At 65.1% G+C, this 24,245-nt stretch overlaps 4 protein-coding genes across 5 annotated transcripts; 1 reads left to right on the forward strand and 3 right to left on the reverse strand.

Moving 5' to 3' along the window:
• Positions 1-60: 60 nt before the first annotated feature.
• Positions 61-3,217, reverse strand: DOK3 (docking protein 3). Its single transcript, XM_082063322.1, has 5 exons — positions 3,093-3,217; positions 1,504-1,797; positions 1,286-1,379; positions 1,029-1,201; positions 61-947 (listed from the first exon to the last, which is right to left on the reverse strand). Exons 1-5 carry the CDS (start codon positions 3,147-3,149, stop codon positions 213-215), a joined length of 1,353 nt encoding a protein of 450 aa, XP_081919448.1. The 5' UTR covers positions 3,150-3,217; the 3' UTR covers positions 61-212.
• On the reverse strand, positions 3,157-9,280 carry DDX41 (DEAD-box helicase 41). The gene is made up of 17 exons (XM_082063319.1): positions 9,206-9,280; positions 9,019-9,117; positions 8,770-8,929; positions 8,614-8,688; positions 8,422-8,482; positions 7,685-7,821; positions 7,353-7,425; positions 7,042-7,195; positions 6,794-6,930; positions 6,488-6,650; positions 6,256-6,387; positions 6,003-6,074; positions 5,654-5,750; positions 5,150-5,299; positions 4,925-4,996; positions 4,614-4,724; positions 3,157-4,007 (listed from the first exon to the last, which is right to left on the reverse strand). Exons 1-17 carry the CDS (start codon positions 9,227-9,229, stop codon positions 3,871-3,873), a joined length of 1,854 nt encoding a protein of 617 aa, XP_081919445.1. The 5' UTR covers positions 9,230-9,280; the 3' UTR covers positions 3,157-3,870.
• A 179-nt stretch (positions 9,281-9,459) lies between these two features.
• On the reverse strand, positions 9,460-17,895 carry FAM193B (family with sequence similarity 193 member B; the record flags this gene model as incomplete). Its single annotated transcript, XM_082063306.1, is given in 11 exon segments — positions 9,460-9,819; positions 9,903-9,978; positions 10,145-11,135; positions 11,647-11,883; positions 12,259-12,454; positions 13,445-13,844; positions 14,144-14,353; positions 14,544-14,766; positions 15,414-15,653; positions 17,567-17,859; positions 17,862-17,895. Coding segments are annotated over 11 exon segments (2,997 nt in total). The 3' UTR covers positions 9,460-9,722.
• A 1,908-nt stretch (positions 17,896-19,803) lies between these two features.
• On the forward strand, positions 19,804-23,962 carry LOC309444963 (lateral signaling target protein 2 homolog). 2 transcript variants are annotated; one of them, XM_082063320.1, is made up of 13 exons: positions 19,804-19,896; positions 20,604-20,744; positions 20,821-20,958; positions 21,117-21,319; positions 21,400-21,489; positions 21,589-21,678; positions 21,813-21,914; positions 22,006-22,245; positions 22,348-22,469; positions 22,544-22,657; positions 22,883-22,981; positions 23,138-23,253; positions 23,335-23,962. In XM_082063320.1, the coding sequence occupies exons 1-13, from the start codon at positions 19,855-19,857 to the stop codon at positions 23,464-23,466; spliced, it is 1,629 nt and encodes a 542-aa protein (XP_081919446.1). In that variant the 5' UTR covers positions 19,804-19,854; the 3' UTR covers positions 23,467-23,962. The 2 variants fall into 2 exon arrangements, with proteins under 2 accessions (XP_081919446.1, XP_081919447.1); XM_082063321.1 differs by having other exon boundaries at positions 23,141-23,253.
• Positions 23,963-24,245: the final 283 nt, after the last annotated feature.

Here is a 24,245-nt window from a genome sequence, read left to right on the forward strand (position 1 = left end):
AGGGGGGCGGAGCCAGCGGACGGCTCGGCCAATCACTGCGTGCGCCTGCCTGCCGGGGCGGGCACGGCGGCGCCCCCTGGGGGGGAGGGGTGAGCTGCCCATGCTCAGCCCTGACACCGACCCCCGGCCACCCCCGCAGCAGCGGCAGAGCCGACTCAGTCCCAGGCTGTTTATTCACCGCACCACACCAGCGAACAGCGTCCAGCTCGGCCTTAGGCCCAGTCCTGGGGGCTGGGGGTCTCTCGGCTGAGCAGCCGCACCAGCTTGGCCCGGAGGTTGCTCTGGGGTTTGTGCCCAGGGCGCCCCGGTAGCGCCTCCTGCCCCACCCGGCTCCAGCCCTGTTCGGGGGGCTGGGGGCTGCCCCGCGGCAGCTGTGCCAGGGCAGCCCGGTTGTCATAGAGGGGGCCCACCTCGTTGCTGTGGCCCTCAGGGGCTTGCCGGCAGCCCAGCTCCCACTGCCCTTCCTCCTCTTCCTCCTCTGCCCCCGCAGGACGTGGCTCCGCGGTGAAGATGTTCTCGTAGAGATGCTCGGGGAGCAGTTTCCCCCCGGCCCAGGGCTCGCTAGGGCCCGGCTGCCCTGGCCCACAGAGGGGCTGCTGGCCCCGGGCGATAGAGGCGTAAACGATGGGGCCTGGGGCTTCTGGCTCTGGAGTGGGGAAGTGGAGGAGACTGGTGGGGGGATGGGAGGCAGGCTGTGCCCCCCCCAGGGTGGGGCTGGGCTGGCATTCCTCAGCTCCGGAGCCCCAGGGCTGGGATTCAGGGCCCTGTGCAGTGAGCTGGGGATCTGGGGTGCAGAAGAGCTGGAGGTCTGGGGCATCCTTGCCCTGCTGCTGGCAGGCGATGGCGGCAGCCACAGCCCGGCAGAGCTCCAGGGCCCGTGGGGTGCTGAAGGTGAAGGTGCCCTCACCGGAGTCGCTGCGGCGTCCAGCCTCGAAGGAGAAGATGGCCTGTGGGTTCAGATGGCAGGGTGAGGGGCTGGCACCTACCCAGGGCAGGCAGCAGCCCCAGGGAGGGAGTGGGGCACCCACCTGATCCTGGCCGAACTTGCGGAGGAAGGCGTAGGGCCAGGTGAGCAGGGGCTGGTGGGACTGCGGGTCCTTCAGTGTCAGTCTCTGTGGAAGGGCTGAGAGCAGGTAGTGCCCGTGCAGGCTGCAGCGGTCGGACGCGTCTGTCCGGACCACCAGCACTGGAAATTCGGTCACTGTGGGAGCAGAGCAAGGCGAGGGTCAGCACTGCAGCACTGAGCCAGAACCCACCCCTCCCCATCCACCGCCCCTGCACATACAGCCCTGCCAGGATGCGTAGAGGGAGTTCTCCTCCATGGGGACAGCGGAGCTGGGCTGGGTCCTGGTGCTGCTCTGCGCAGTCTCCTTTGCACCCTGAAACAGAGGAATGTGAGGGGGAGCACAAGCCCCCCTGCCTGCCCACTCACCTCAGAGCAGCCCAGCTCACCCGAGCCAGGAGCAGCACAAGGGGTTCTGCCGATGCTGAACCCCACGGTACCTGGAAGGCCAGCTGGCAGAGCTGGGTGATCCACTCATCCCGCCGCTCAGCTGCCAGCACGTAGCTCTTCTCTGTGGTGGTGAGGTAGAAGGCAGCGGTGGCTTTGGGGCAGCTCTCGGTGCCTGCTGGGCCCACAGAGATGCAGTCCGAGAGGCGGATCACCCGGCGGGCGCACCGCCGCAGGGAGGTCTTGTCCAGCGCTGTGCCATCATCCCTCACGTCAAACTTCTCCATGCGGGCCACACCGGAGGGGCTGGCGGCAAAGAGCTGGGCTCGCATCTTTCTCCAGGACCTCTGAGGCACGGCAAGGGCACAGGCAGGGAAAAAAGGTCAGCAAAGAGCTGCCTGCTGCGTCCTCGCAGTGCTGCCCTCCACGTGGGGCTGACAGTGCTCAGGAAGAGCTGTATGGGGCAGGAGGAGGCAGGGGGGTGTCCCAGCCTGCACCTGCAGAGCGCCGTGAGAGGCCACGGGGAGCCGGGACAGTGCAGACCCCAGAGCTGCCGGGCAGCGCGGTCCCAAAGCCGGGGCAAGGGGGAGCCTTCCCCTGGGTGAGCTCGGCCTGGCCTGCTGGGTGAGTCACGCTCCCAGTTTGCTGAGCACCAGGTCCTGCTCTTTGTTCCCCGCTGCAAGTGCTGGCCTGCTGCTGCTGCAGCTGAGCTCCTGCGCTGCTCTCAGGACAGACCCTGATGCAAATTAAAGCCATTTTAAGCTGCTGAGGCTCCTGCTGGCAGCCTCACTCACATCTGTCAAGCACGGCCAGGCCCTGCAGCTCGCAGCCCATTTCCTCCCAGGGGAGGCTCTGCGGCACCAGCAGCTTCCCAGCCTGTCATGGGATAGAGGGGGCGCGTGCCCCTGCACACCTCGCAAGCACAGCAGAACCTCCGCCCTGCACAAACCAGGCACCCAAAATACCCACCCTCGCTATCCTGCCTGCCTCCTACACACCGGGCACTGGCCCCACGCATGCAGGGCTTGCCCGGTTTGGCTCTGGGACTTGGCTCTTGCTTGGTGGGGAGGTGGGAGTGCAATTGTATCCCAGTACATTCACTGAGACCCCCCAGGGGCATGGCCACCCCAATGCAGCAGAGGGGACGCTGCTAAGGCATGGCCGGTGTGCTGACAGGGCCAGCACCCGGCTGACAGCTCCCCAGAGCTGTCTCGACCCTGCAGGGACCCCCATTGTGTCACCCACGCCGTGGCCAGAGGGCTGCAGCACTTGGTGCCCACCCTGAGGGCCCAGGGCAGCAGGCTAAGCCGGGAGGGGCGCCCTGTGGACTGCGCTGGTCCCCCAGGTCACAAAGCCGTGTCCCACGTGCTGCCCCACTCCCACACACACGCTGGAGCTGCGCCTCGTTAACACGCGTTTATTGTTTCATTGCGAACCGCACAGTGAGACCAAGCGAGAAGAGGGACCCCGCACGCAGGGCTGAGCCCCAGCAGGTGCCTGCATGGACGAGTCCCCTCGCTGCGCAGAGAGCCCCGCTCCTGGGTCTGGCGCAGTCCCCCTGTCCCAGGCTGCCAAGGGCCCAGCGTGGGATCAAGAAAAAATGAGGGCAAACCCTGTACCCAGCCCCAAATCCACCCTTTACCTTTCCAAATTTGCAGTGCTGCACATAGAGGATCCCATCCTTCACCGGTCTCTCCATGTACCCAGCGCCGCTCTGGCAGCCAGCGCAAGGACCAGGGACTCACGCCACCAGCAGCAGAGAAAATGTGACGGCTGCAGCTGAAGCAAGCGCACGGGGCAGACTTCCTTCTCGCAGCAACTTCCCCTTTTCGGTGTGTGGGATGAGGGGCAGAGCCTGGGCCACGGGACATGCCCGTCTGTCCGCCCTCCTCCTCACAGAGGGGCAGTGGGGCAGAACGCACGCAGAGCGCAGGAAGCGCTAAGAGTACCACCCGACTCGGCCTCGCTCTGCTGCATCAGAGCGTGTTTGGGGGATATGGGAACAGCTGAGGAGGCACACAACCAGGTAATGGGGACAGTCCCGCAGAAATTGAGAGGTTTTGGGGGGCAGCAACATTAAAACCCAAGCCACGCCACTGCAGGGGACGGGCAGGGGCAGCAGGCAACAGCCCACCCGCCCCAAGTAGGGCTTCCTCCCCTCCTTGGGCACCGCCACCTGCTTGCCCAACACACCGCTGATGTAACGGGCTGTTGCAGCAGCTCCACACATTTCCTCCCAGGACAGGAGCTTTGTCAGACCGGGCTGGCAACAGCCTCGGTGACCAAATGCTTGGAGAAGGGGCCACAGTAGTGCAGGATGGGCCCCTGGGCTTGGGAAAGGCGAGAGCAGCTGTGGCGCTGCTCTGGCTGACAGGGAACCCAGGGAAGCCGGGGGAGTGCTGGGCAGCACGTGCCCCAGGCTAAAAGTCCATGGAGCTGTGGGCCAGGTAGTCCTTGCGGCCGATGTTGCTGACTTGCTTGGTCTGCATCGCCTCCAGCTTGGGGCAGTCGGTGATGCGATGGCCCAGGCCGCCGCAGAAGGCACAGCCGCGCTCGCCTGCAACGGGAGGGATGAGGTCAGGGGGAGCCGTGCCCTGCCAAGAGAGCAGCCCCCCACCCCAGAAACAGAGGGGCTATGCCAGCATCTACCCCCACCGCCACAGCACCGGGCTGCCCACACAGGAATCACTCTGGGTTGCAAAGGACCTTCCCAGCTCCCCCTGTGCCCCCCCTGCCATGAGCAGGGACATCTTCACCAGCTCAGGTTGCTCAGAGCCCCGTCCAGCCTGGCCTGGGATGTCTCCAGGGATGGTTCATCCACCAACTCTCTGGCCAACCTGGGCCAGGCTCTCATCACCCTTGTAAAAGATTTCTTTTTCATGTCTAGGCTGAATCTCCCTCCTTTAAGTTAAAACCATCATCCCTTGTCCTATTGCAACAAGCCCTGCTAAAAAGTCTGTCCCCTTCTCTCTTATAGGCCACTTTTAAGTACTAATGGCCACAAAATCTCCCCAGAGCCTTCTCTTCTCCAGGCTGAACAACCCCAACTCCCTCAGCCTGTCCTCATAGAAGAGGAACCGTAGCAGGAGCTGGGGGTCCTGTTCGCAACGCAGGTATCTCAACAGTCCTGCGGGAGGACCCTGTGCCAGCCCAGGTCTCTCACCTCCGATGTCCAGCATGGTCTCATCCCCGCAGTGCAGCACCTGGAGCACAGGTGGCACCTTCTGCTTGGCCTCCAGGAGCAGGGCCTTCAGGTCCATCAGCACAGACTCGTCTGGGGGCAGAGACATGGGTCAGACACAGCTCTGCAGGGGCACTGCCCCACGCCACCATCTGCCTTCCACGGGCCATCACCACTCGTCCCTGCTCGCTCAGGATCACCCCTCACACAAAGGCAGAGGCAGCCCCACCACCCAGCCGCCTCCCGCAGCCTCAGCCCCCCCAGGCAGCCCCCAGCCCCGCGCTGGTTCTCACCACAGGCCTTGTTGATGAAGGTGGTGGCAATGCCAGTGTTGCCTGAACGGCCCGTACGCCCGATACGGTGAACTGTGGAGAAAGAAACAGGATTAGGCCTGGACAAATGCAACGTGACAGACTGTCCCTGCCCCCAGCCGCGGCAGGGACAAGCTCAGAGCCTTGCTGGCCTCTGCACGCACCCCAACAGGCCCTCATGGGTCCCCCCCAGAGCCCAATCCCCACCGTAGTTCTCGATCTCCTCCGGCATGTCGTAGTTGATGACGTGCTGGATGGCTGGGAAGTCCAGGCCCTTGGAAGCAACATCAGTGGCAACCAGGACATCCTTCTTCCCATCCCGGAAGGCCTCGATGGCTTTTGTCCGTTCCTCCTGATCTGCAAAGGCCCAGTAGAGAAGATCAGCAAAGGCAGAGCTCCCAGTCCCACCTACTGCAACAACCTAGTGGCCTCAAGCCAAGCACCGCTCAACCAGGGCTCCCCCAGTGAGAGGGCCTGTGCAGCCTTTCCCCAAATAAAGGAGCAGAGGGACCTCTGGGTCCACGGGGAGCTGCGCTACGTTTGTATCTGCCACATACAACATGGTGTTCACTCCTGTCCCTGCCACAGCCCTTCCTCACACCACCACAAACTGCTGCATGCCAAGACCTCCTGTGCCACCTGCCAGCCCAGCAGGAGCAGGGTCAGGCAGGGCCACACCGTGGCCAGGGGCTCCCCGACACCCTCACTGACCTTTTCCTCCGTGTATGGCCACAGCTTCCACACCCTTGAGCAGCAGGTACTCGTGGATTGCATCGACATCTGCCTTCTTCTCGGCAAAGATCAGCACCTGCCGCAGCACGGACACCATGGAAGAGCCGCCTTTCTGCGCGCTGGCACCAGCACAAACCCCCGGAAACCCACTCGCGCTCACTGAGCGGAGCACACAACAGCTCTGGCCCAGGACCCGCTTGTACGCGCAGCACGGCTTGCTCACACGCCCACCGCACCCACAGCAGAGCCCTGCAGCGTCACACTGTGTCCCCACTGCCAGCTCCACCTGTGCTGCGGGGCTGCGGTGCTGCCAGAGCACGCTACTCACAGGTGGTGGGGTCTTCTGGAGGCACTCGAGGAGGTACACCATCTTGGCCTCCTCCTTCACGTACTCCACTTCCTAGGAACAAGCACAGAGATGGGTCAGGCAGGCAGCAGAGAAACTGCCATTGCTTGGTAGCCCTTAACCCCTGGGGAAGGAGGGCCAGGCACCCCAGCTCCCTGACACAGGAGGCATCAAGGGCCCTCCTGCGCAGTGCTGGCCTCCCACACAGGCGTGAGGGAGATCCCAACCACCTCACCTGCACGACGTCCAGGCTGGCAGCACCCGCTCGCCCAACATTAATGGTGATGGGCTTCACCAGGGCACTCTTGGCAAAGTTCTGGATCTTCTTGGGCATCGTGGCACTGAAGAGGAGGGTCTGCCGCTGGCCCTGCACAGGGAACACAGTGTGGGCGAGGATTTAGCATTCACCGAACCAGGTGGGTACAGGGATTGAGTGTCAAGGTGCTCGTGTTGTGCCAGCTCAGTACCTTGAAATAGGAGAAGATGGTACGGATATCCCCCTCAAAGCCCATATCAATCATTCTGTCAGCCTCATCCAAGGCCAAGTAGCGGCAGATGTCCAGGCTCACCATCTTCTTCTGCAGCAGGTCCATCAGGCGGCCAGGAGTTGCCACCATCATGTGCACACCACTGGGAGACGAGAGAAGGTCCTTGGGTTCCCACACATAGGGAAGGTAACTCCCACTTGGCACCTTCCCAAAGCCACTCCTCAATCCCCTGCCAGAAAACAGAGTGGCACAGCTCCAGCCCCACAACCCCATCCAAGGCCTCACTGTTTGATGGTCTCCATCTGCTCCTTGACAGACATGCCCCCGATGCAGAGGGCGCAGCGCAGGGGGGGCAGCCCGTCCTCCTGCAGCAGGCGACAGTAATACTCGATGATGCCGTGGGTCTGCCGGGCCAGCTCCCGCTGCAGAGACAAAACTTACTCATTCCTACGTGTCCCTGCAGGGAGGATCCATAATTGCCACCAAACAGCAATAAGTGTCCTCCTGTACAGCACCGTGCCCCCGACACTCACCGAGGGACAGATGATGAGTCCATAGGGTCCCTCTCGCTTGGAGAAGGGCAGCCTCTTCTCCTGCTCCATGCAGAACATGATCACCGGGAGGGTAAACACCAAGGTCTTCCCAGAACCAGTGAACGCGATGCCAATCATGTCCCTTCCCGAGAGGCTGGTGGAAAAACAGGGCCAGTGGTGAGGAAGAGCATCACAGAACGACTCCGACCTCCTGGGCTGAGTGAGGTGACAGGGCACGTCTGTCACCAGGGCAGAGCGCCCGGCTCACAGCATGGGGTGGGCGGTAGGAAGAACAGGCACAGAGCACTCACATGGTGGGAATGCCCTGGATCTGGATGGGCGTTGGCTGCTGAATCCCTTTTTTTTTCAGGCCCCTCAGGATGGCTGTCAGGAAACAAGGGACACGTCTGTTCACAACCTGAAGTTTTCCCCAAATTCCCCTCTAACTCAGGTCCCAGCAGCAGCTCTTCCATCAGTGACAAACGTCCCTTGGGCCAGCAGCCAGGTGACACAGCCACCACTGTTAATTTGAGCTGTGACCCTGCCAAAACTGAGCGTCAAAGATCCAACAGCTTTGCTCGCTGACACGTGTTTCCCAGGAGGATTCCGCCCCCTGCCCGGCCAGACTCCCCTCCCAACGCACCCGCTGGGAACTTCATCTCCTTGAAGCTCTTGATGGGGGGCGGGATTCCCTCCCCCTCCACCAGGATGTGGTACTTCTTGCGCACGCGATCGTGCCGCGCCTCCGACATGCCCAGGATGTAACGAGGTGCTCTCCAGCTGCGAAGGCAACACAGAAAGGTTGGGGTGCGGGACGAGGCTCAGGCTCCAGAGCCAGCAGCCTCTATGGAGGCCCAGGGAAACCCCTGTCAGGCTCAAATAACGCACCTGGGAAAAAAGGGAACCCTGAGAGTCTTCTTGGTGTGAGCACAAGAACAGATCCACACCAGTTCCACACATCAAACATTTCCCCAGAGTCTCAGTAAGAAGTCCCAAGCTCGCAGCTCAGAACAGTCTGAGGATGGAACATGCCAAAATCTTTTGCATGCATCTCGGTCATTTCTCTGACGCTGCCTCAAGCAGCGCTGGCTCTGTGGGCTCACTCAGTCTCTTCCTCTAAGTTAGTCACCACCAAGGTGTAAAGATCCATCTCAAGTATTCAAGTTTAATATAAACGCACTCTAGCAAATCTTAACTACATATAAAATAACATCTAAGGCAGCTCAACAGCCTTCAAATTTATATACAGCAGTAAGAAGCCAGGCAATGAAGCAAGAGAGAAGCCAGCACTCCTCCCACTGGGCTGCACGGCTTCTAGTTCTCCTCAGTCACAAGGAAGTGATGTTTTCAGAAAAATAACCTCTGTACTGTGAATCGCACCTGGTTTTAATGGGATCATCGTAGGTGATGCCCTTGGCCATCTCCTTCACTGACATCAAAGCTGCAAGAACAAAGCCCATCAGGTCAGGGCACCCCCAGGTGTGAACATCCCCGAGTGCCGTGAGGCGGGTGATGCTGCTGCTGCCCAGCTCTAGGGAGGGCTCCAAGGGACACGGAGCTCCCCGCGCTCACCTCGTCCCTCTGCCACGCTCTCCAGGATCTTCTCTTCCTCCTTCAGCTGCTTCTCCTTGGCCGACTCCTTCCGAGCTGCAGAGAGTCAGGGAAACAGTGCAGAGGTTTCGGTGGCTCCCGACAGCTGCCCGGCCCGGCCACCCCCCGCTCTCCCACCTTCCGCCTTCTCCTTGAGGTGCTGGTGCTGGTCCAGGAGGCTGATGTTGGACTGCGGCCCCAGGGGGATGTCGTCCTCGTCCCCCCGCTGCTCGCTGCCGCTGTCCCGCTGCTCCTCCTCCGACACCACCTTCCGCCGCATCTGCAGCAGCTTCTGCAGCTGGAAGGGAGCGGGTCGCGGCGGAGTGAGCGGCGGGAGGGCCGCTCGGAGCCCGCTCCCCCCAGCGCCGGGCCCCGCTCCCCCGGTACCATCTGCTGCTTGCGCTGCTTGACGGGCACGTAGGGCACGTAGTCGTCATCGTCCTCCCCGGACAGGTCGGACGTCTCCGCCGCCTCCTCCCGCTGCCTCTGTGGGGAGACGCGAGGTGAGGCCGGCCCGGAGCGGCACCGGCGCCGCCCGGCCCCCCAGAACCGGACCGGACCCGAGCGGCCGCACCTTCCGCTCGGCCGTGGCCTCCATGGCGCCGTCTCCGCGCAACCGCCGCGCCGCCCCGGATGTAAATCCCGCGCGCCGGAAGTGACGGCTGAAGGACTGGGGCCGTTGCCCAGCAACGCGGCGCCACGCCCGCACCGCGCGGGAGCAGAGGGAGAGCCCGACGGGTCGCCTCGGCGGCCAAATCTCCGCAGAAGGCGCACGGCGCTGCCCTTAACCCTCCCCACGGCAGAAAGCAGCAGACAGCGGGGTTTAAATAAAATAAAAAATTAAAAAGTTCTTTATTGGGTCCAGCACGGTCCTTCCCCGCGGCACAGGGGGCCGGGCGCCTGCGGGGAGGCGGACAGGACGGCCGGGGTCACCCCGCGGGCAGGGGCAGGAGGACGGGGGAGCCCCGGGGGTCCCCGCGGGGCAGGAGAGCACCGGGGTCCCCGCAGAGCAGGAGACCCCACCGAGGCGAGGCGGGGGCACAGTGAGGAGAGGCGAGCGGCCGTGGGTGGGGGGTGGCCCCCCCCGCACCTCACTGGGCTGCGCTGGAAGTGGTTTTCTTCAGGGTGAAGTTGGTCCAGTTCACCTCAAGCTTCTGCCGTGTCTGCTTGGCCGAGTCCAGGCAGAACCTGACAGGGAGAGGAGAGTCCTGGTCAGCACCAGCCCCTTGCTCTCCCCAGGCAGCGCTCAGCTCCCCACGGCCCCCCCTCACCTCTTGAAATACTCCACTTCTCTGTCAGTCTCATCCATCTCGGCCCCGTCCAGGTCCTTGGGCAGGAACACGTCATCTGGCGGAGAAGAGAGCAGAGGTCAGCGCTGCCGGAGGGGCAGGGGGCTGGCAGGGCAGTGGGGACAGGGCGGGGAGGCGATGGACAGGGAGATATGCAGGGAATCAGGGAGAAAGGGCCACTGAGAGCAGGGCAGTGCAGCATGGCGCTCCTGACACTCACTCACCAATTGAGGTATTGGATTTCTCCACCTTGTTCCGGCTCTTCCTGCTCTTGCCCTTGGGCTGGGGGGAGCCCCCCAGGGCAGGGGGTGCAGGCGGCTGCTGCGCCAGCTCCAGCAGCTCCGCTTTGCCCTCTCCCCTCCGGCCTTTCCACTCGCTGCTTCTCTCCTTCTCCGTCCGGCCGCCACTGCCCCATGGCTGCCCCTTGCCGCTCTCCCCTGGCTCGGCACAGCCACCTGCCCGCTGCGGCTCTGCGGCGCTGGCCTTGGAAGGGTGTTTGGTTCCCAGCACCTGTCCCTTCGCCCCAGGGCTCTCCAGCCGGGCTTGGCCCCCAGCAGCCGCAGCAGCTCCCTCCCCTTTCTTCGCCTGCCCACTCTGCCGCTTGTTCTTCCGCTGCCGGCTCCCTGCAGGCACTGGCTCCGGCGGCTCTGGCCCCTTGTGCTGCGGCCCCTCCTTGGGCTCCAGGCTCAGCCCGCTGCTGTCGGCGGCAGAGTCCGCAGCCTTGGACTGCACCCAGATCATGCGGGAGAGGCTGGGCACGGCGCTCAGGCGCTTCACCACGCCGTTCTCGGCTGCCGGGGCTGGCGGTGGCTCCCCCTGGCCCTCGCCCCATCGGGGGCCCGGCTCGCCCCGCAGCAGCGCCTGGCTCTTGGCAGGGCCCAGGCTCAGCGGGGCCAAGGCCAGGTCTATGTCCTGCAAGTCGGAGGAGCCGTTGAGGTGAGAGAGCAGGTTCTTCTGCTCCAGGACAGCTGCCTTCTTGGGGAAGTCGTTGACATCCAGGTTGAGGTCATAGACGCTGAAGCTGGCCCGGATGGAGTCCTTGATGGTGTTCTTGATCTCCTGCAGCCGGCTGCTGAGGAAGCTGTTCACCTGCTCCAGCTCCAGCTCTGGCCACTCCAGCAGCTTCTCCTCAGGCGGCTCCCTGGCCTGGCTGGCCGCAGGGACACGCTCTGCCCGCTTCTGGGCCTCCGCCTCCAGCTGGGCTTTCTCCTTCTCCTGCAACACAGGTGCCATGAAGGGTGGGTGGCCAGAGCCGCAGTGTCACATGAGGAGCCCATGGGGCTGGCTTGCCATGCACCAGCTTTGCCAGTGCTCAACACAGCCACCCCGCATCTTCCACAGTGCCCGATCTGTTGTGTGTCCCCTCTGGGCACCACAACAGCCACCACACTGCACACCAGACACTGCTCTGGGCACAAGGCATTGGCAGAAGCTGTCACGGCATCGCTTCTCTTTGCCACAGATGTGTGGCATTTGTCAGAGCAGGTAGGACAGCGCAGCCCAGAGCACCGGGGAAGTCTGGGCTGGCCTGGCCTTTGGGGGCACAGGGGAAGCCTTGCATGGAGCCAGGCACTGCTGCCACTTCAGAGGAAAGGGACAACAAAGGACGGAGCGTTCAGGACACCAAATGGATGTAAGGGAGATGAGGCAAAGCCCTGCACAGTCTTCCCCTAACCTCTCTCCTGCAGCCTGTGCCCAGGCAGCGCTTCCCCCCGCCCAGCCTCACCTTCTTCTTCTGCTTGTGCCGTGCCCGCTTGGCTGCTTTGGCACTGTTCAGGGGCTTGGGCTCCGTGCTGTTGATGTAGTCCAGCAGTTCGTCCACGTTGCGGTGGTCCACAGCAGGCTCTCCCGAGCCACTGTTGTGCCCTAGTTTCTGCGGCAGCTCCTCTTTCCTCTTGGTGAGGCGCGAACGCAGCTTCTCCCGGATCTCAGCGTAGTTGCGGCTCGTGGGAGCGGCCGGGGGCTGCGGGGGGGCAGTGCTGTCAGGGCAGGCGGCACGCAAAGCCAGCACGACCCACTCGTCCCCCACCAACCTCCCCAAATGCTCCGTTCCCCAAGGTCTCAGCGAGACAAGTTGGCACAGCCCCCACTGAACTCTTTCCCAGCACCAAGCTGCAGGATTTGGCCAGCTGTGCCAAGCCCCAGGGCTGGGCAGGCGGCTGGAAGAAGGGAACAAGGGGACCAGCACGCAGGAGGGAAATGAAGGAGGGACGCACATGGTGGCAGGAAACAGCCCTGGCCAATGTGCCCACCTCTGCGTTCTCGGCACACAGACCGTGTAACATCTCACTGCAGAGCACAAGGATCAGGGGTGGCTGCAGATCAGCCTCTCACTCACCGCATTGTGGCCGAAGAACTCACAGTAGCAGCAGTCGCAGAACTTCCCGTCTTTCTGGTTGGTGGAGGAGGAGGTGCAGGAACTGCGCTCCGAGCTGCTGTCCTCGTCCTCCCCGAGCCCCTCGTCTGCCTCGCACGGCTGCGGCGGGTGGCAGCTGGTACCGTTGGGAAATTTGTGCCCTTTGCAAGAGGGGTCCCTGAGGAGAAGGGGAGAAGGGCAAGAGGTGAGCAGGAGCCCGGTGGTCTCAAAAACTGCCCCACACTATATGTTTAGGAACATCCCCCCCAGGGCAGCTCGTGCCCAAGCAGAAGGATTCACAGACAAACCCCCTTCCCTGCATCCTCCTCCTGCAGGGGAGATGCCAGAGGAGCCCACGGCACAAGACATCTGTCGCTCCTCGCCCCCCAGGGCCTCTGGCAGGCAGGAGGCTGGCACACCAGAGCCCCAGAAAGCAGCGTCCCCCTGCCAGGCCACCAGCTGATTCCAGGGCAGGGACCGGTACTCACTGGGGGCGGCAGGTAGCCCAGGAACGCTGAACCGCATGCAGCTGCCAGACAGCCCCGCGCGCAGGCAGGCCCGGCTCCCGCAGGCACAGACCCCCAGCTCAGAGCCAGGGAGCCCCGGGCAGGGCCCACAGCACCATTCCTCGAGCTCCAGCTCAGAACCCGGCTCGCCCTCCACAGGGAGCACTAATCAGCAGAGAGGGACCAGCACCCGCGACTCAGCGTGCTCTCTTCCAGGGCACAGGCAGCCCAGAAAGGGCCGGAGGAGCAGGAGAGCAGAACCACAAATCCACAGGCTTCATCTTCCAAGGACCTTTGCTCAGTGCCACAGCTGCCTGACGGGTCTCACTGACAAAAGTCCTGTTGGCCAACAGCAGGTTGACCGGGCGGCTCCTTTGGGTCTTTTAGCTGGAGAAGGAGCAAGCACAGTCTCTTCTGCACCACAGTTACTACAGGAGAACCGCAGGGAGAAGACATGTGGGGAGAGAAAGAGCTTGACCCTCAGAGACCAGGGGTCTGCAGCAGCAGAACTGGCCCACACAGACAGCAGCTCCCCACACCACCACGTCAGGGCAGCCAGTCCCTCCACAGGGAAAAGCGCATCCGTGGGCACAGGTGGGAGAAAGGGCAGCACTGCCCAGCGAGGAGAGAGGCTGGACACAGGCACGGGCTCCTCTACTCACCTGTTCGAGCTGGGCAGCTGGTGGGCAGAGGGAGAAGGGATGAGCGACGTACTGCAGTGCCCGTTGCAGGGGTGAGCACAGCCTGACAGCGGAGGTGGCATCTTCAGCAGCGGCACGTTGGCAGGGGGTAGGTGAGGGCTCTTACACGACCCCAGGCTGTGAGAAATCGTGCCAGTGGGAGGGGACTCGGACGCCGGCTTCGGGGCTGCTGCCTGCGCACTGGGCATGGGGAAGAGCGCGGCCTGTGGGACGTGGGGTGGGGAGCTGAAGGGCCCCGGATGGGCAGGCGTCGGCTTGGAGGGGATCAGCGCCGGCGGCTGGGAGGGGAGGCCAGTGGGACTGTTAGGAGGAGCAGTGAGGTCCGAGTGCTGATGATGCTCCGAGGAGTGGAAGGCCTCACCTGCAGAGGGGCAGGAGCAGAGACAGTCAGACACCAGCTGTCCTGCACTGGCCAGGGCTGGGCTCAGGGCCACCCACCACCTCTGCACAGGCCACTTCTCTGTGAGACAAACCCTGCCCCCCCCAGGCAGCAGGACACTTGGGCTAGAAGCCACCCCTGCTCACAAGGGGCCTCAGCAGCACCATGTCTCCCCACAAGAACTGGGAAGAGCAGAGCAAGGCAAAAGGTGCTGGGGCAGCGCGGGCTGTGTGGAGCTGCAGGCCAGGAGGACACAGCCAGCCCTGCCCCTGGCCACGCACCTGGCGGGGTGGCCCTCCGGCACATGCTTTTGAACTGCTTCGGCAGTGTCTTGCAGAAGTCGAGTGAGGTAGGCAGAGGCGAGCCCGGGGCAGCGCTGCTGGCGGCGGGGGAGGCTGCGTGGCTGTAGGGACAGGCCTTGAGCCCCGGCGCCACGGCAGGCGTCTGGCTGGTGCACTCTGGAGGGAGAGCGAGGCCTGGGTGCTTGTCACCTGGAAGGAAAGGGGAGCTAGGGCCGGCCCCCTGCACCCTTGGCCTTTGCAGAGTCCCAGGCGTCCTGCTGGCACTGGCAGAGGCCCAGCCTGCCCACCCCTGTTACCAGACGGGTGCCCACAAGGAAACTGCCCAAGCCAAGGAGTGGGCAGAAAGCTCTGCCCAACCCCACAGCCGGCTTCAACTCACCTAGTGCAGCAGAGGGGGCCCCAAGGGGGCTGCCCTGCGCTGCCCCATTGGTGTGCTGCGAGTTCCAGAGGCCCGAGAGCTTGTGAGCAGACAAGAAAGAGCTGGGGTCCCAGTCCCCTGAGTTCCCATGACACGAGGAGGAAGAAGAGGAGGAGGAGGAGGAAGGGGAGTGGGAGCCACCCCCACAAGACTGTGACTTGCATGATGTGTGGGATAACGAAACCTGGCAAGGAAAACACAGAGTGAAGCAGCAGCAGGGCGAGAGGGGAAGCGGGAGGTCCTTGGCCTCATGGCACTTGCACCAAGACCCCCTCTAAGGCCCTGAAGCAGGGGCTCAGCACATGGGGACCACTCCTGTCACCACCTTGGGGACAGAAAACAGCCCCTCTGTCCAACAGCAACACAGCTGGGCTCCCAGGGCCAAGCCAGCATGGCTGGGCCATGCCCTAGTCCCACTCAAACCAGGCCACCGTTAAATAAAGCCAAGCAGGAGGGAGCTGCTCTGCCTCCAAGCTCTACACACGGGCAGGCACGTGCCCTGGCACACGCTACTGTTCCAGGGAGACCCGGCGTGAGGGTGGGGGGCAGCCCTGGGGCTGGGGTGACACAGTGCACAATGCACAGCAGAGCAGGGCTGGTGGCTTTGACAAGCCTCCACGGTGCCACGCTCTGCCTCACCGCAGCGCTTCCCCACGGAGGCAGCAGCAGCCCAGGGAGGGCAGCGTGGCTGCAGGGAGCAGCAGGGCTAGGATGTCCAAGGCACTCGGCTCCGAGCGAGGAGGGGACCCGCACATCCAGCAGGGTGATCAGCGCCACGGTCCTGGGAGCTACGGTCCCGGCCTTTCCAACCCCAGCCCTATAACCGCTTACCGCCAGGGCCTGCTCCTGCACCGCCCGCCGCTCTTCCTCCTCCACGCTCTTCCGGCAGCTTTGGCAGATCCACAGCGGCATTTCTCCCAGGAGGTTCTGCACGAGCGTTGGCACGAAGTCCGGTGGCAGCCTCTCGCCCGGGGAAACCAGCCCATTGTGGGATGGCCCTCCCCAGTCCTTGCGCTCCCGGTGACAGAGCAGGCAGCATGTCTGAACTGACTGGTTGGCGGTGGGCAGCACCTGCAGAAGGACACACAGACCACGAGTCACCCCAGACGTCAGCTGACACATGGCAGGGCCCCAGGTCGGCACAGGTGCAGGGCAGACAAGGCAGCAAATGAGACCTCAGGATGCTGACACCAAATGAGAGAATTTCTTGTAAGCTACATGGGGACTGAACCTCCTCCCACCGGAGGAGAGCGGCCTCAGGCTGCCCAGCTGCTGCCAGCCTGCCACATGCCAACTGCACGCATTTTGGACCTTTGGGAAGACCACACCATGCTAAAGAGACAGCCCCACCACCAAGCAAGGCTGGGTGGCCACCAGCAACTCCAACTGTCACTTCTGGTACGGCAGGACCAAGGGGATGTGCATGGCAAAGCAAGACCTACAGAAATCACCTTGCAGGGATACGAAGCGGGGTGTCTGGCAACCACAACCCCACCTCTTCACCCATCGCAGACCACCCACGACGTTACCCGAGAGCCCCGGGCCCTCCCGCCAGCCTCTTTGTTCTGTGCAGCCAGCGGCACAGCCCTGTGGGGTGGGGTGCAGTCCCCAGCACTGCCCCGCGCTCTCCCCACATGGGGCAGCCAGGTTGGGGTTTCCCGCCGGGCGCTGCGGCAGGAGCCGGGGCCACAGCCCACAGGCTCGCCGGAGCCCTGACAGCCGTGACGAGCCCAGCGTGGCGCAGGCGAGGGGGCCCCCATTGTCTGTGCCGCGGCAGGGCCCCGCGACAATGAGCCGCACATTGAACTGCTGCTGCGAAACAGATGGCGTCTCCCAGGCTCAAGGTGAAGCAAAGGTCAGAGGCCAAGGAGAGCAGAGGGGGGGCACAGCCCCCCTGCCCACCCGGCCACGGGGAGGAGGCGGCTCCCAGGCCACCCTGTGTCTCAGCAGCGGCAGATGCGGCCACTGCTGCACGCAGCGGGTGACAGGACGGCTCTCCCCAACACACCCAGCGCATCTGCCCACCCGCAACCCGGGGCGGGCGGCAGCAGCCGGGCACGGCGAGGGGCGTCAGGCAGCCAGAGGCGCGGGAGACCATTTGGCAGATGCCTGCCACCTGCCATGGACTGCAGTAAGGCTGGACCCTCCCGCGAGAAGAAGCTGTGGAAACAGCCCCGACGCACGCTGTGCCACCTGGGCGAGCGCGCCTGTCCCTGAGCCCGGGGCTCTGCCCTCCGGAGCGCACACGAGTCCCCTGGGCAGATCGACAAGATGTCCCTGCATGCAGGGATGGGACAAGGGGTGCACAGACCCCGGAGCCGGGAGAACCCTTCGCTCTCACGCCACTGGGAGCTGCTGGTGCTGCCAAGGGGGAGCAGCAGGCGATGGTGGGAGCCAGGCTCGCTGGTCGGTTCACCCTCTCCAGCAAAGGCTGAGTCGAGCTTCCCTGAGCTGCTGGCAGACACCGGCTGCAGCCCCTGGGATCCACACTGCGGCGGGAGCCCAGCGCCCCAGCCACCCACCCGCGACCCGCTGCAGCTCCACACACCCCGGCCACCCACCCGCGACCCGCTGCAGCCCCACACCCCCCAGCCCACAGCCGCTCCCCACCTGCGGCCGCAGGAGCGCCAGGGGCCGCCCTGCCCGCGCACCCACGGACCCAAACCAGCCCCGCGATGTCGCCAAACGCGGCTCCCACAGCCGCAAGGCAGCCAAGCCCCGCGGGAAAGGGCTGGGGCTGCACCTCCCGCTCCCCTCGGCGCGGTGTCCCCCACCTCGGCACACCCCATCACCGCCCCGAGGGCGCGGCGGAGCCTCCAAACCCGGGAGAGGGACACGGGGGCACCGCGGGTGCCCGGGGATGCTCCGCGCTCGGAGCGGGGCTGGGCAGGGCCTTCCGCCGCGGTCCAGCCTCCAGCCCTCCCGGGCCCTGTCCAGCCCCGCACCGCTGAAGCCGCTCAACGCCAGCGTCCCGCCGCAGGTACCTGAGCGGAGGCTCTGCCGGGCTCCCCGCTGCCGCCCGCTCCTGCCGCCACCTCAGGCGGGGCGGGCGGTTCCGGTGGGGGCGGCGGTGGCGGAGGAGGGGGAGGAGGCCCAGCGTCGGAACCCGTCACCCTCTCACGGCGAGGCCCGGAGACACCCGCCACCGTCGCTGCTGCCGCCGCCTTGTTCCGCCTGCGAGTCATGGCGAGCGCGGCCCGCCGCCCGCCGCAGCCAGGACAACAGCCAATATGGCGGCGCGGCCCGTCCGGCCCCTGCCCGGGGGGAAGGAGGGAGGAGGGAAGGCCCAGAGAGGTGAAGCCATCGCCGCCATTTTGGGAGAGGGCAGAACTGCGCGACAGCGCGCCACCTGGCGGGGGGGAGGTAGTGGCGCCGCCACGACCCGCGGCTCCGCGCTCTCCCATCCCGGCCGTCCCGCTGCTGCCCGCTCCCGGGCTGCCCGTGGGGTTCTGCTGATCCTCCGTGCAGTCCCACCAGTTCCCACAGCCCCAGGTGCCCCCCGGGGAGAACTAAGGGCCAGCTCAGCCCCCCACCTCCCTGCCAGCCTCAGTGTCACCCTGCAGCACAGCTGGGGGCCATGTGTCACTCCAAAACCACCCGTCACAGCTTTGGTCTACATGAGGCCAGACCTCACTCCATACAACACCTCCTGTCACTGGAGCTGCCCTCCTGTGGTGGAACAGAGCGTGGTGCTGGTGACACAGGGACACGTGGAGCCCCCTGCTCTCGGTCACCAAGGAAAGCCCACTGTGCCCCCCAAAATGCCATGGGCAGCACTGACAGCGGCTGTGGGACAGGCAGGGCACTGCTGCAGAGTCCAGAGTAGGGCGACAAAGATGCTGAAGGGAGTGGAGCATCTCCCTTATGAAGAAAGGCTGAGGGAGCTGGGTCTCTTTAGTTTGGAGAAGAGGAGGCTAAGGGGGACCTTATGAATGTCTGTAAGTATATAAAAGGTGAGTGCCATGAGGATGGAGCCAGGCTCTTCTCGGTGGCAAACAATGATAGGACAAGGGGTAATGGGATCAAGCTGGAACACAAGAGGTTCCACTTAAATTTGAGAAGAAACTTCTTCTCAGTGAGGGTGACGGACACTGGAACAGGCTGCCCAGGGGGGTGTGGAGTCTCCTTCCCTGGAGACATTCAAAACCCACCTGGACACCTTCCTGTGTAACCTCACCTGGGCGTTCCTGCTCCAGCAGGGGGATTGGACTGGATGATCTTCTGAGGTCCCTTCCAATCCCAAACATACTGTGATACTGTAACCTATACAGGGTTGCTCTGGGCTCACTGTGCACACTGGGACCGGCAGCCACAGCCAGCAGGACGTGCTGCCTGGCCAAAATCAGAGCTGGAGCCCATGGGGATACACAGAGCCCAAACAGGTACCCAGGCAGCCCTGCACCCAGACCCAGCCAGCTCAGCCTTTGTGCTGTGGGACCATCATGACTCAGAGACTCCCTCAACACGAGGAAGTGTTTATTTAAACGTCCTTGCTGGATTTTTTACCTGTGAATCCACCCCATTAGGCTTTCAGCCACCTGAATTATCAACACCCACATCCTGTGGCAGCTGCCTCCTCCAGCGTGGCTGAGACAGTTTGCTGTGCCCAGCGCCCTGAGCACCCGCTGGGACCTCTACTGAGCCCCTCAGCCCCTTCTGATCTGCCAAGGGGCCGCTTTGCCCCCATCCGTCTGCAGCACCCTGCTCCGCACCCCGTGCTGCAGAGACCAGGCAGGTGCCTGCAGGGGCCTCCCCCCACTGCCCCCTGCCATCCCGGGGATGCTCTAGGCTAGGGGTGCTGCAGGGTTGGATCTCTGGGGTGTCCCTGTCCCCAGAAGGCACCGGCTGTGCTGCGGGAGCCGCAGGGAGAGGGCAGCTGGGAGGGAAGAGACAGGGAACTGAGAGAGCTGGGAGTCTGGGGGGGCAGTCGGGAACTGGAGCCAGAAACAGAGATTGAGGTGCGGCAACGGGGAGGGGGAGCCGGGGCAGCCGCGGGGGCACCCTGCCCGCCCCACGGTGAGCCACTCTCGCCCGCCTGGCCACGGGGAACCGGTCCGTCGAGTGGCGGCCGCCTCCCGGTACCCAGCAGCGGGAAATCCCCGGGTCTCGCCTTGGGCCTGGCGGGGCGGGGGCCGGTCCGCCGGGTCGTCCCGGTGCCCGGGCTGGGCGGACACAGTCCCGGTCCGCCCCCGGGCGGTGCCAGGTGCCGGCCCGCCCCGTCGGTGAGCGGCGGGCGCGGGGAGCCGGGCGGCGGCAGAGCCTGGGGAGCGCCATGCTGCCCGCCGCCCTCCGTCGCTGGCTGCGCCGGCCCAAGGTGAGAGCGCGGGGGTCGCGCCGGGGCCGCCCCCCGCCCCGTGGCGGCTGCCCGGGGACTCCGCCGGCAGCGGGCGCGGGAGGGGCGGCGGAGGCCCCCCGGGGCGGTGCGGGAGGAGAAGGCGGCGTCCGGCCCCGGGGGTGCGGCGGGTGCGAGCAGCAGCGGGCAGCTCTGCGCCCGTCTGGGCGCCGCCCGCTCTCGGGGCGAGGACATTCCCCCGGGTCCCCTCCGTCCCTCTGGCCTCTCGGGCGTATGGGGGACAGACGGGGCGAGGAACGTCCCTCCGGGCTGCCCGGTCCCCGCCGGGGGCTCCCCGCGGACCTTTCACCTGAGCTGGTGTTTACGGGCGCACACGGATCCATGCCCACGCTGCCAGGATGCAGCCGAGCTTGTTCATCCTGCTCTGCGCCTGGGGAAACTGAGGCACGGCTGGGTGGGGATGGCGGCACTCCCCGGGAGGGCTCGGCTGATGCCTGCCTGCTTCCTTGCCTGTGCTTGGCACCCAGCACAGCTTGGCCAAGCCAGAACCACCGTGGGGGTCCCACATACCTTCCTGAGTGGGTGGTTGAGGGGGGACTGGGAGCAGGGGAGCAAATCCCAGCAGCCCCTAACCAGCCTGGCTGGGGCACTGGAGATTTGGGGTCTCCTTGGGCTGGCGCCCAGAGCCGCAGGGTGCTCCTGCCATCACTCCTTCACTCTCCCCGCAGCGCTCCGACCCCCGCCTGCTCTCCCAGTTCTTCTTTGCTGATGAGAGAGTGACACGGGTGGTGGCTGAGATCAACGGGCTAAATGCTGAGCTGGACCCACAGCAGTACCTGGTGCTCCTCAACCAGCTCCACCTCAGCCAGGTACAGGGGCAGCCTGGGCTCCAGTGTGACGTCAGTGTCCCCGGGGAGCTGCGGGTGATGTCCCTGCCCTCCCCAGGCTCACCTGCTGGCCGTGCTGGAGCGGATCATGGAGGAGTGCATCCCCACACAGCGGCACAGCCGTGACTACCTGGTCAAGTTCCCTGAGGAGCTCTTGGTGGACAACCTGGGGAACCACATGCTGTTTGCTGCTGAGGTGAGCCAGGGATGCTGCCCCCGGGGCGAGCAGTGGGGTCCAGCTCCCCCAGGCTGGGGGTGATGGGCACCAGGCAGGATGGCGCATCCCACCGTGGCTGACCCTGGGGACAGGGGCTGCCCTGGGTGCTGGCTCCTGATGGCCACTGGTCCTGGCAGTGTCTCCTGGCCGGGACCTTCCTGGAGGTGGAGGAGATGGACGGGGCGCAGCTGCGGGCCCAGGCCAGAAACCTGCTGTGCAGCCTGGAACTGGTGCGGACGGTGCTGCGGGAGCAGAGCCTGAGCCAGCCCGGCTCCTACCCAGAGCCCGTCCGGGCTGTGCTCATCCAGTTCGACTGGCTCTTCGCAGAGTTTGAGCTGAGGTGGGGGCCAGGTTTGGGCTGCTGGGGTGAGGGACCTGTGCCAGGGCTGAAGGAGCCTCACAGTCCCCCTGACTTTCCAGTTATGTGTCCTCCCTGGTGGCGGTGAAGTCTCCTGAGGAGATCTACAGACAGCAGGAGATCATTGTGCTCTTCTGCGAGACGGTGGAGAGGTGAGGAGCACCGTGTGCTGGGCAGGGGGGCAGCAGGGACCCCAGCCCCGTGAATGGGGCAGCGTCCTGGGGCTCAGCCCCGCTCTGTGTCCCCCCCAGAGCCTTGCGCCTGGGCTACCTGACCCAGGAGATGATCGATGGCTACGAACCACTGCTGATGTTCACCATCCCTCGCCTGGCCATTATCAGGTGGGTGCTGGGCCCTGGGGGGTAGCTGGGTGCTCCCCACCCTGTACCAGCCCCTTCCCCTCTCTGAGGAGCCGGGGTCCTGGGCTGTGGGGGGACCAGACCCCTGACATGAGCCGAACTCTGTCCCCTTGCAGCGGCCTCCTCATCTACCCTGAGGGTCCCCTCAGCCTGGAGCAGAGCCCTGAGCAGATGTCCCAGGTCTTCAGCCCCTTTTACAACCTCTTGAAGAAGATCAGGTATGCGTCTGGGGCAACGGGCACCCACAAGAGCAGCCGTGGGGCAGCAGTGGGGCTGTGACGTGGGGCTGACGCCACCCCCTCGCCACAGGGACCTGCTGCAGGTGCTGTCGATGGAGGAGCTCTGCCTGCTGGAGAGGAGCCTGTGCACAGCCGAGTCAGAGGATCCCTGTGTCCCGGCCACCCCTCCAGCTTGGGGGGCAGCCATGGACCACCCTGCTCCCTGGGGCCTCCTGGAGGTGCCCTGTGCCCCCCCACTGCCCCCCACCTGCACAGCGCAGCTGGGACCCTCCAGCGCGGTGGACGACCCGGGCACAGCCCGGCGCTGGGGGTGTGTATCGGGGGGAGCGGGGCTGGGCTGGCAGATCCTGCCTGCTGCTACAGGGTCTTTTCGTGCCACCTCTGGGGTGACATTCACCTCCTCCCCGTGCAGCCCCCAGTCCCCTGGGAGCAGCCCTGGGCTCAATGCCACCCCGGCTGCCCACGGCTTGGAGCTGCGCTCCCGCTACAGCAGCACCAAGGACATGCTGCACACCCTCTTCGTCTGCATCTCGGGTGAGTGACTCCCTTGCCACCCCCTGCAGCACCCTGACCCCCCCAGCACCCTGACCCCCACCCTCCCGGCACAGGGGTGGCCGATCAGCTCCAGACCAACTTTGCCAGTGACCTGCGGAGCATCTTAAAAACTGTCTTCAAGATCGTTGCCTCGCAGGCAGAGCCCTTGGAGGAACCGGGTGCCAGACGTGAGTGATCCCCGGGGACATGGGACACGGGGCATGGCTTCTCTCTGTCCTGCCCATCACCCATCCCTGGCAAGATGAGGCATGGACCAGGCGTGGGGATGACGCTCAGCCAGGGTGTCTGACAGCTGCCTGGTCATGCCCCAAGCCTTGCCCGTGGAGGTATTTGCTATGGGGCTGAGTTCAGCCCTGGTTTGGCTGGAGCATCAACAGCCTCTGTCCCTGCAGAGGAAGAGGATGGTGACCCACACCTGGTAGATGCTCCTCGGGTCGCCGACTGTCCCCTCTGCTCCAGCCCCACGGAGGCTGCCGGGCTCCAGAGGACAGGTAAAAGGCTGCCTGGGGTGCCCAGGGTGCCACAGCATCAGAGCAGGGTGCTGGCCTGGGGCTGGTCCTGGGGTCCAGCTGAGGGGATGGGGACATTTCAGGAGCCAGGATGGTGATGGGGGACCCCTGTGGCTTTTACCGATGCATTTTGCCCAGCAGGTGCCCGCCGCCTGCCCGAGTGGGTGCCGGACAGCATGTGCAGCCAGTGCTCTGCCTGCCGCTCGCCCTTCACCCTGCTGCGCCGCAGGCACCACTGCCGCAGCTGCGGGAAGGTAGGACAGGGCTGGGCTGGGGGGCTCGGGGTCCCCGGGGACCCGGTTCCACTCAGACCCGCTCTGGCTCTCTGCTGGCAGATCTTCTGTGCCCGCTGCTCACCGCACGCCACGGCACTGCCGCACTACGGCCAGCCGAAACCCGTGCGTGTCTGCACGCATTGCTACACCGCGCACCTCTCGCCCGTGCCTCGGCGCACCTGGAGCCAGTGAGGGACCCCGTGCCAGATCTGCATCTGTAGGAGGCCACAGACCGCGGGGGACAGTGGCCGCTCCAGAGCTGCTGAGCGGCTCCACAGCCCCACGACCCCCTTGGGGGCGCTGCGTGGGCTTGGCGGCAGGACCCCCCACTCGTGGCAGCAGCACTTCACGCAGGGCAGCAGCCCATGCCCCACGCTGGCGTGGCCGGGGCTGCGGTGGGCGCGGGGTCGCCTCACCCGGTCACTGGGGCCGTGCCCCGCTCCTGGAGAGCCACGTGCCGTCTGCCCCGCCGCGGGAAATGTGCTTCGTGGTGGGTTTTTTTTCAGGTGAACTTTGGCTGCTCTTGGGCCCGGGGCAGAGTCTCCCCCCGGCCTGGCCCGAGACGGCACAAACAGCCCTCACATGACGGCGGGTGCCGCGGGGCCGTGCCCGGAGCTGGCCCTCGCCCGTGGGGCGCGGCGGTCCCCCCCCTCCCCACCGGTCGATGTTAATAAACGGCTAAACCCGCCTGGCCGGGCCCTGCGGCGCTGGGAGCGGCAATTTTGGGGGAGCTGGGGGGGGGGCAGCCGGCCCACGGACACACGTGGATGCGGGAGGGGGTGTGCGCCGGGGCAGGTGGGCGAGGGGCTGGGGGCAGCGGGTGTCCCGAGTGGGTGAGTGGCAGTGGGGGAGAGCACTGTTTGTGGACGCACACGCGTGACCGCGCCGAAGCGTGACAGCGCACACACAGACACGCATCGACAACCGCGGGCGCGCCGCGCGGGGGCGGGGGCCGAGCGGCAGGGGGCGGG

The sequence above is a fragment of the Streptopelia decaocto genome, assembly GCF_964273445.1.
Source record: "Streptopelia decaocto genome assembly, chromosome: 12".
Classification (NCBI taxonomy): domain Eukaryota; kingdom Metazoa; phylum Chordata; class Aves; order Columbiformes; family Columbidae; genus Streptopelia; species Streptopelia decaocto.

Coding starts and splice junctions, on each gene's coding strand:
- DOK3 (XM_082063322.1), bottom strand. CDS start 3,149: ATGGAGAGACCGGTGAAGGATGGGATCCTCTATGTGCAGCACTGCAAA. Junction 1,202..1,285: donor CTACGCATCCTGGCAGGGCT/GTATGTGCAGGG, acceptor CTGCTCCCACAG/TGACCGAATTTCCAGTGCTG. Junction 948..1,028: donor GCAAGTTCGGCCAGGATCAG/GTGGGTGCCCCA, acceptor CTGAACCCACAG/GCCATCTTCTCCTTCGAGGC.
- DDX41 (XM_082063319.1), bottom strand. CDS start 9,229: ATGGAGGCCACGGCCGAGCGGAAG. Junction 5,751..6,002: donor TCCAGAAGACCCCACCACCT/GTGAGTAGCGTG, acceptor GTGCTGCGGCAG/GTGCTGATCTTTGCCGAGAA. Junction 4,997..5,149: donor GGAGGAGATCGAGAACTACG/GTGGGGATTGGG, acceptor CTTTCTCCACAG/TTCACCGTATCGGGCGTACG.
- LOC309444963 (XM_082063320.1), top strand. CDS start 19,855: ATGCTGCCCGCCGCCCTCCGTCGCTGGCTGCGCCGGCCCAAG. Junction 22,658..22,882: donor GGAGGAACCGGGTGCCAGAC/GTGAGTGATCCC, acceptor CTGTCCCTGCAG/AGGAAGAGGATGGTGACCCA. Junction 23,254..23,334: donor ACTGCCGCAGCTGCGGGAAG/GTAGGACAGGGC, acceptor CTCTGCTGGCAG/ATCTTCTGTGCCCGCTGCTC.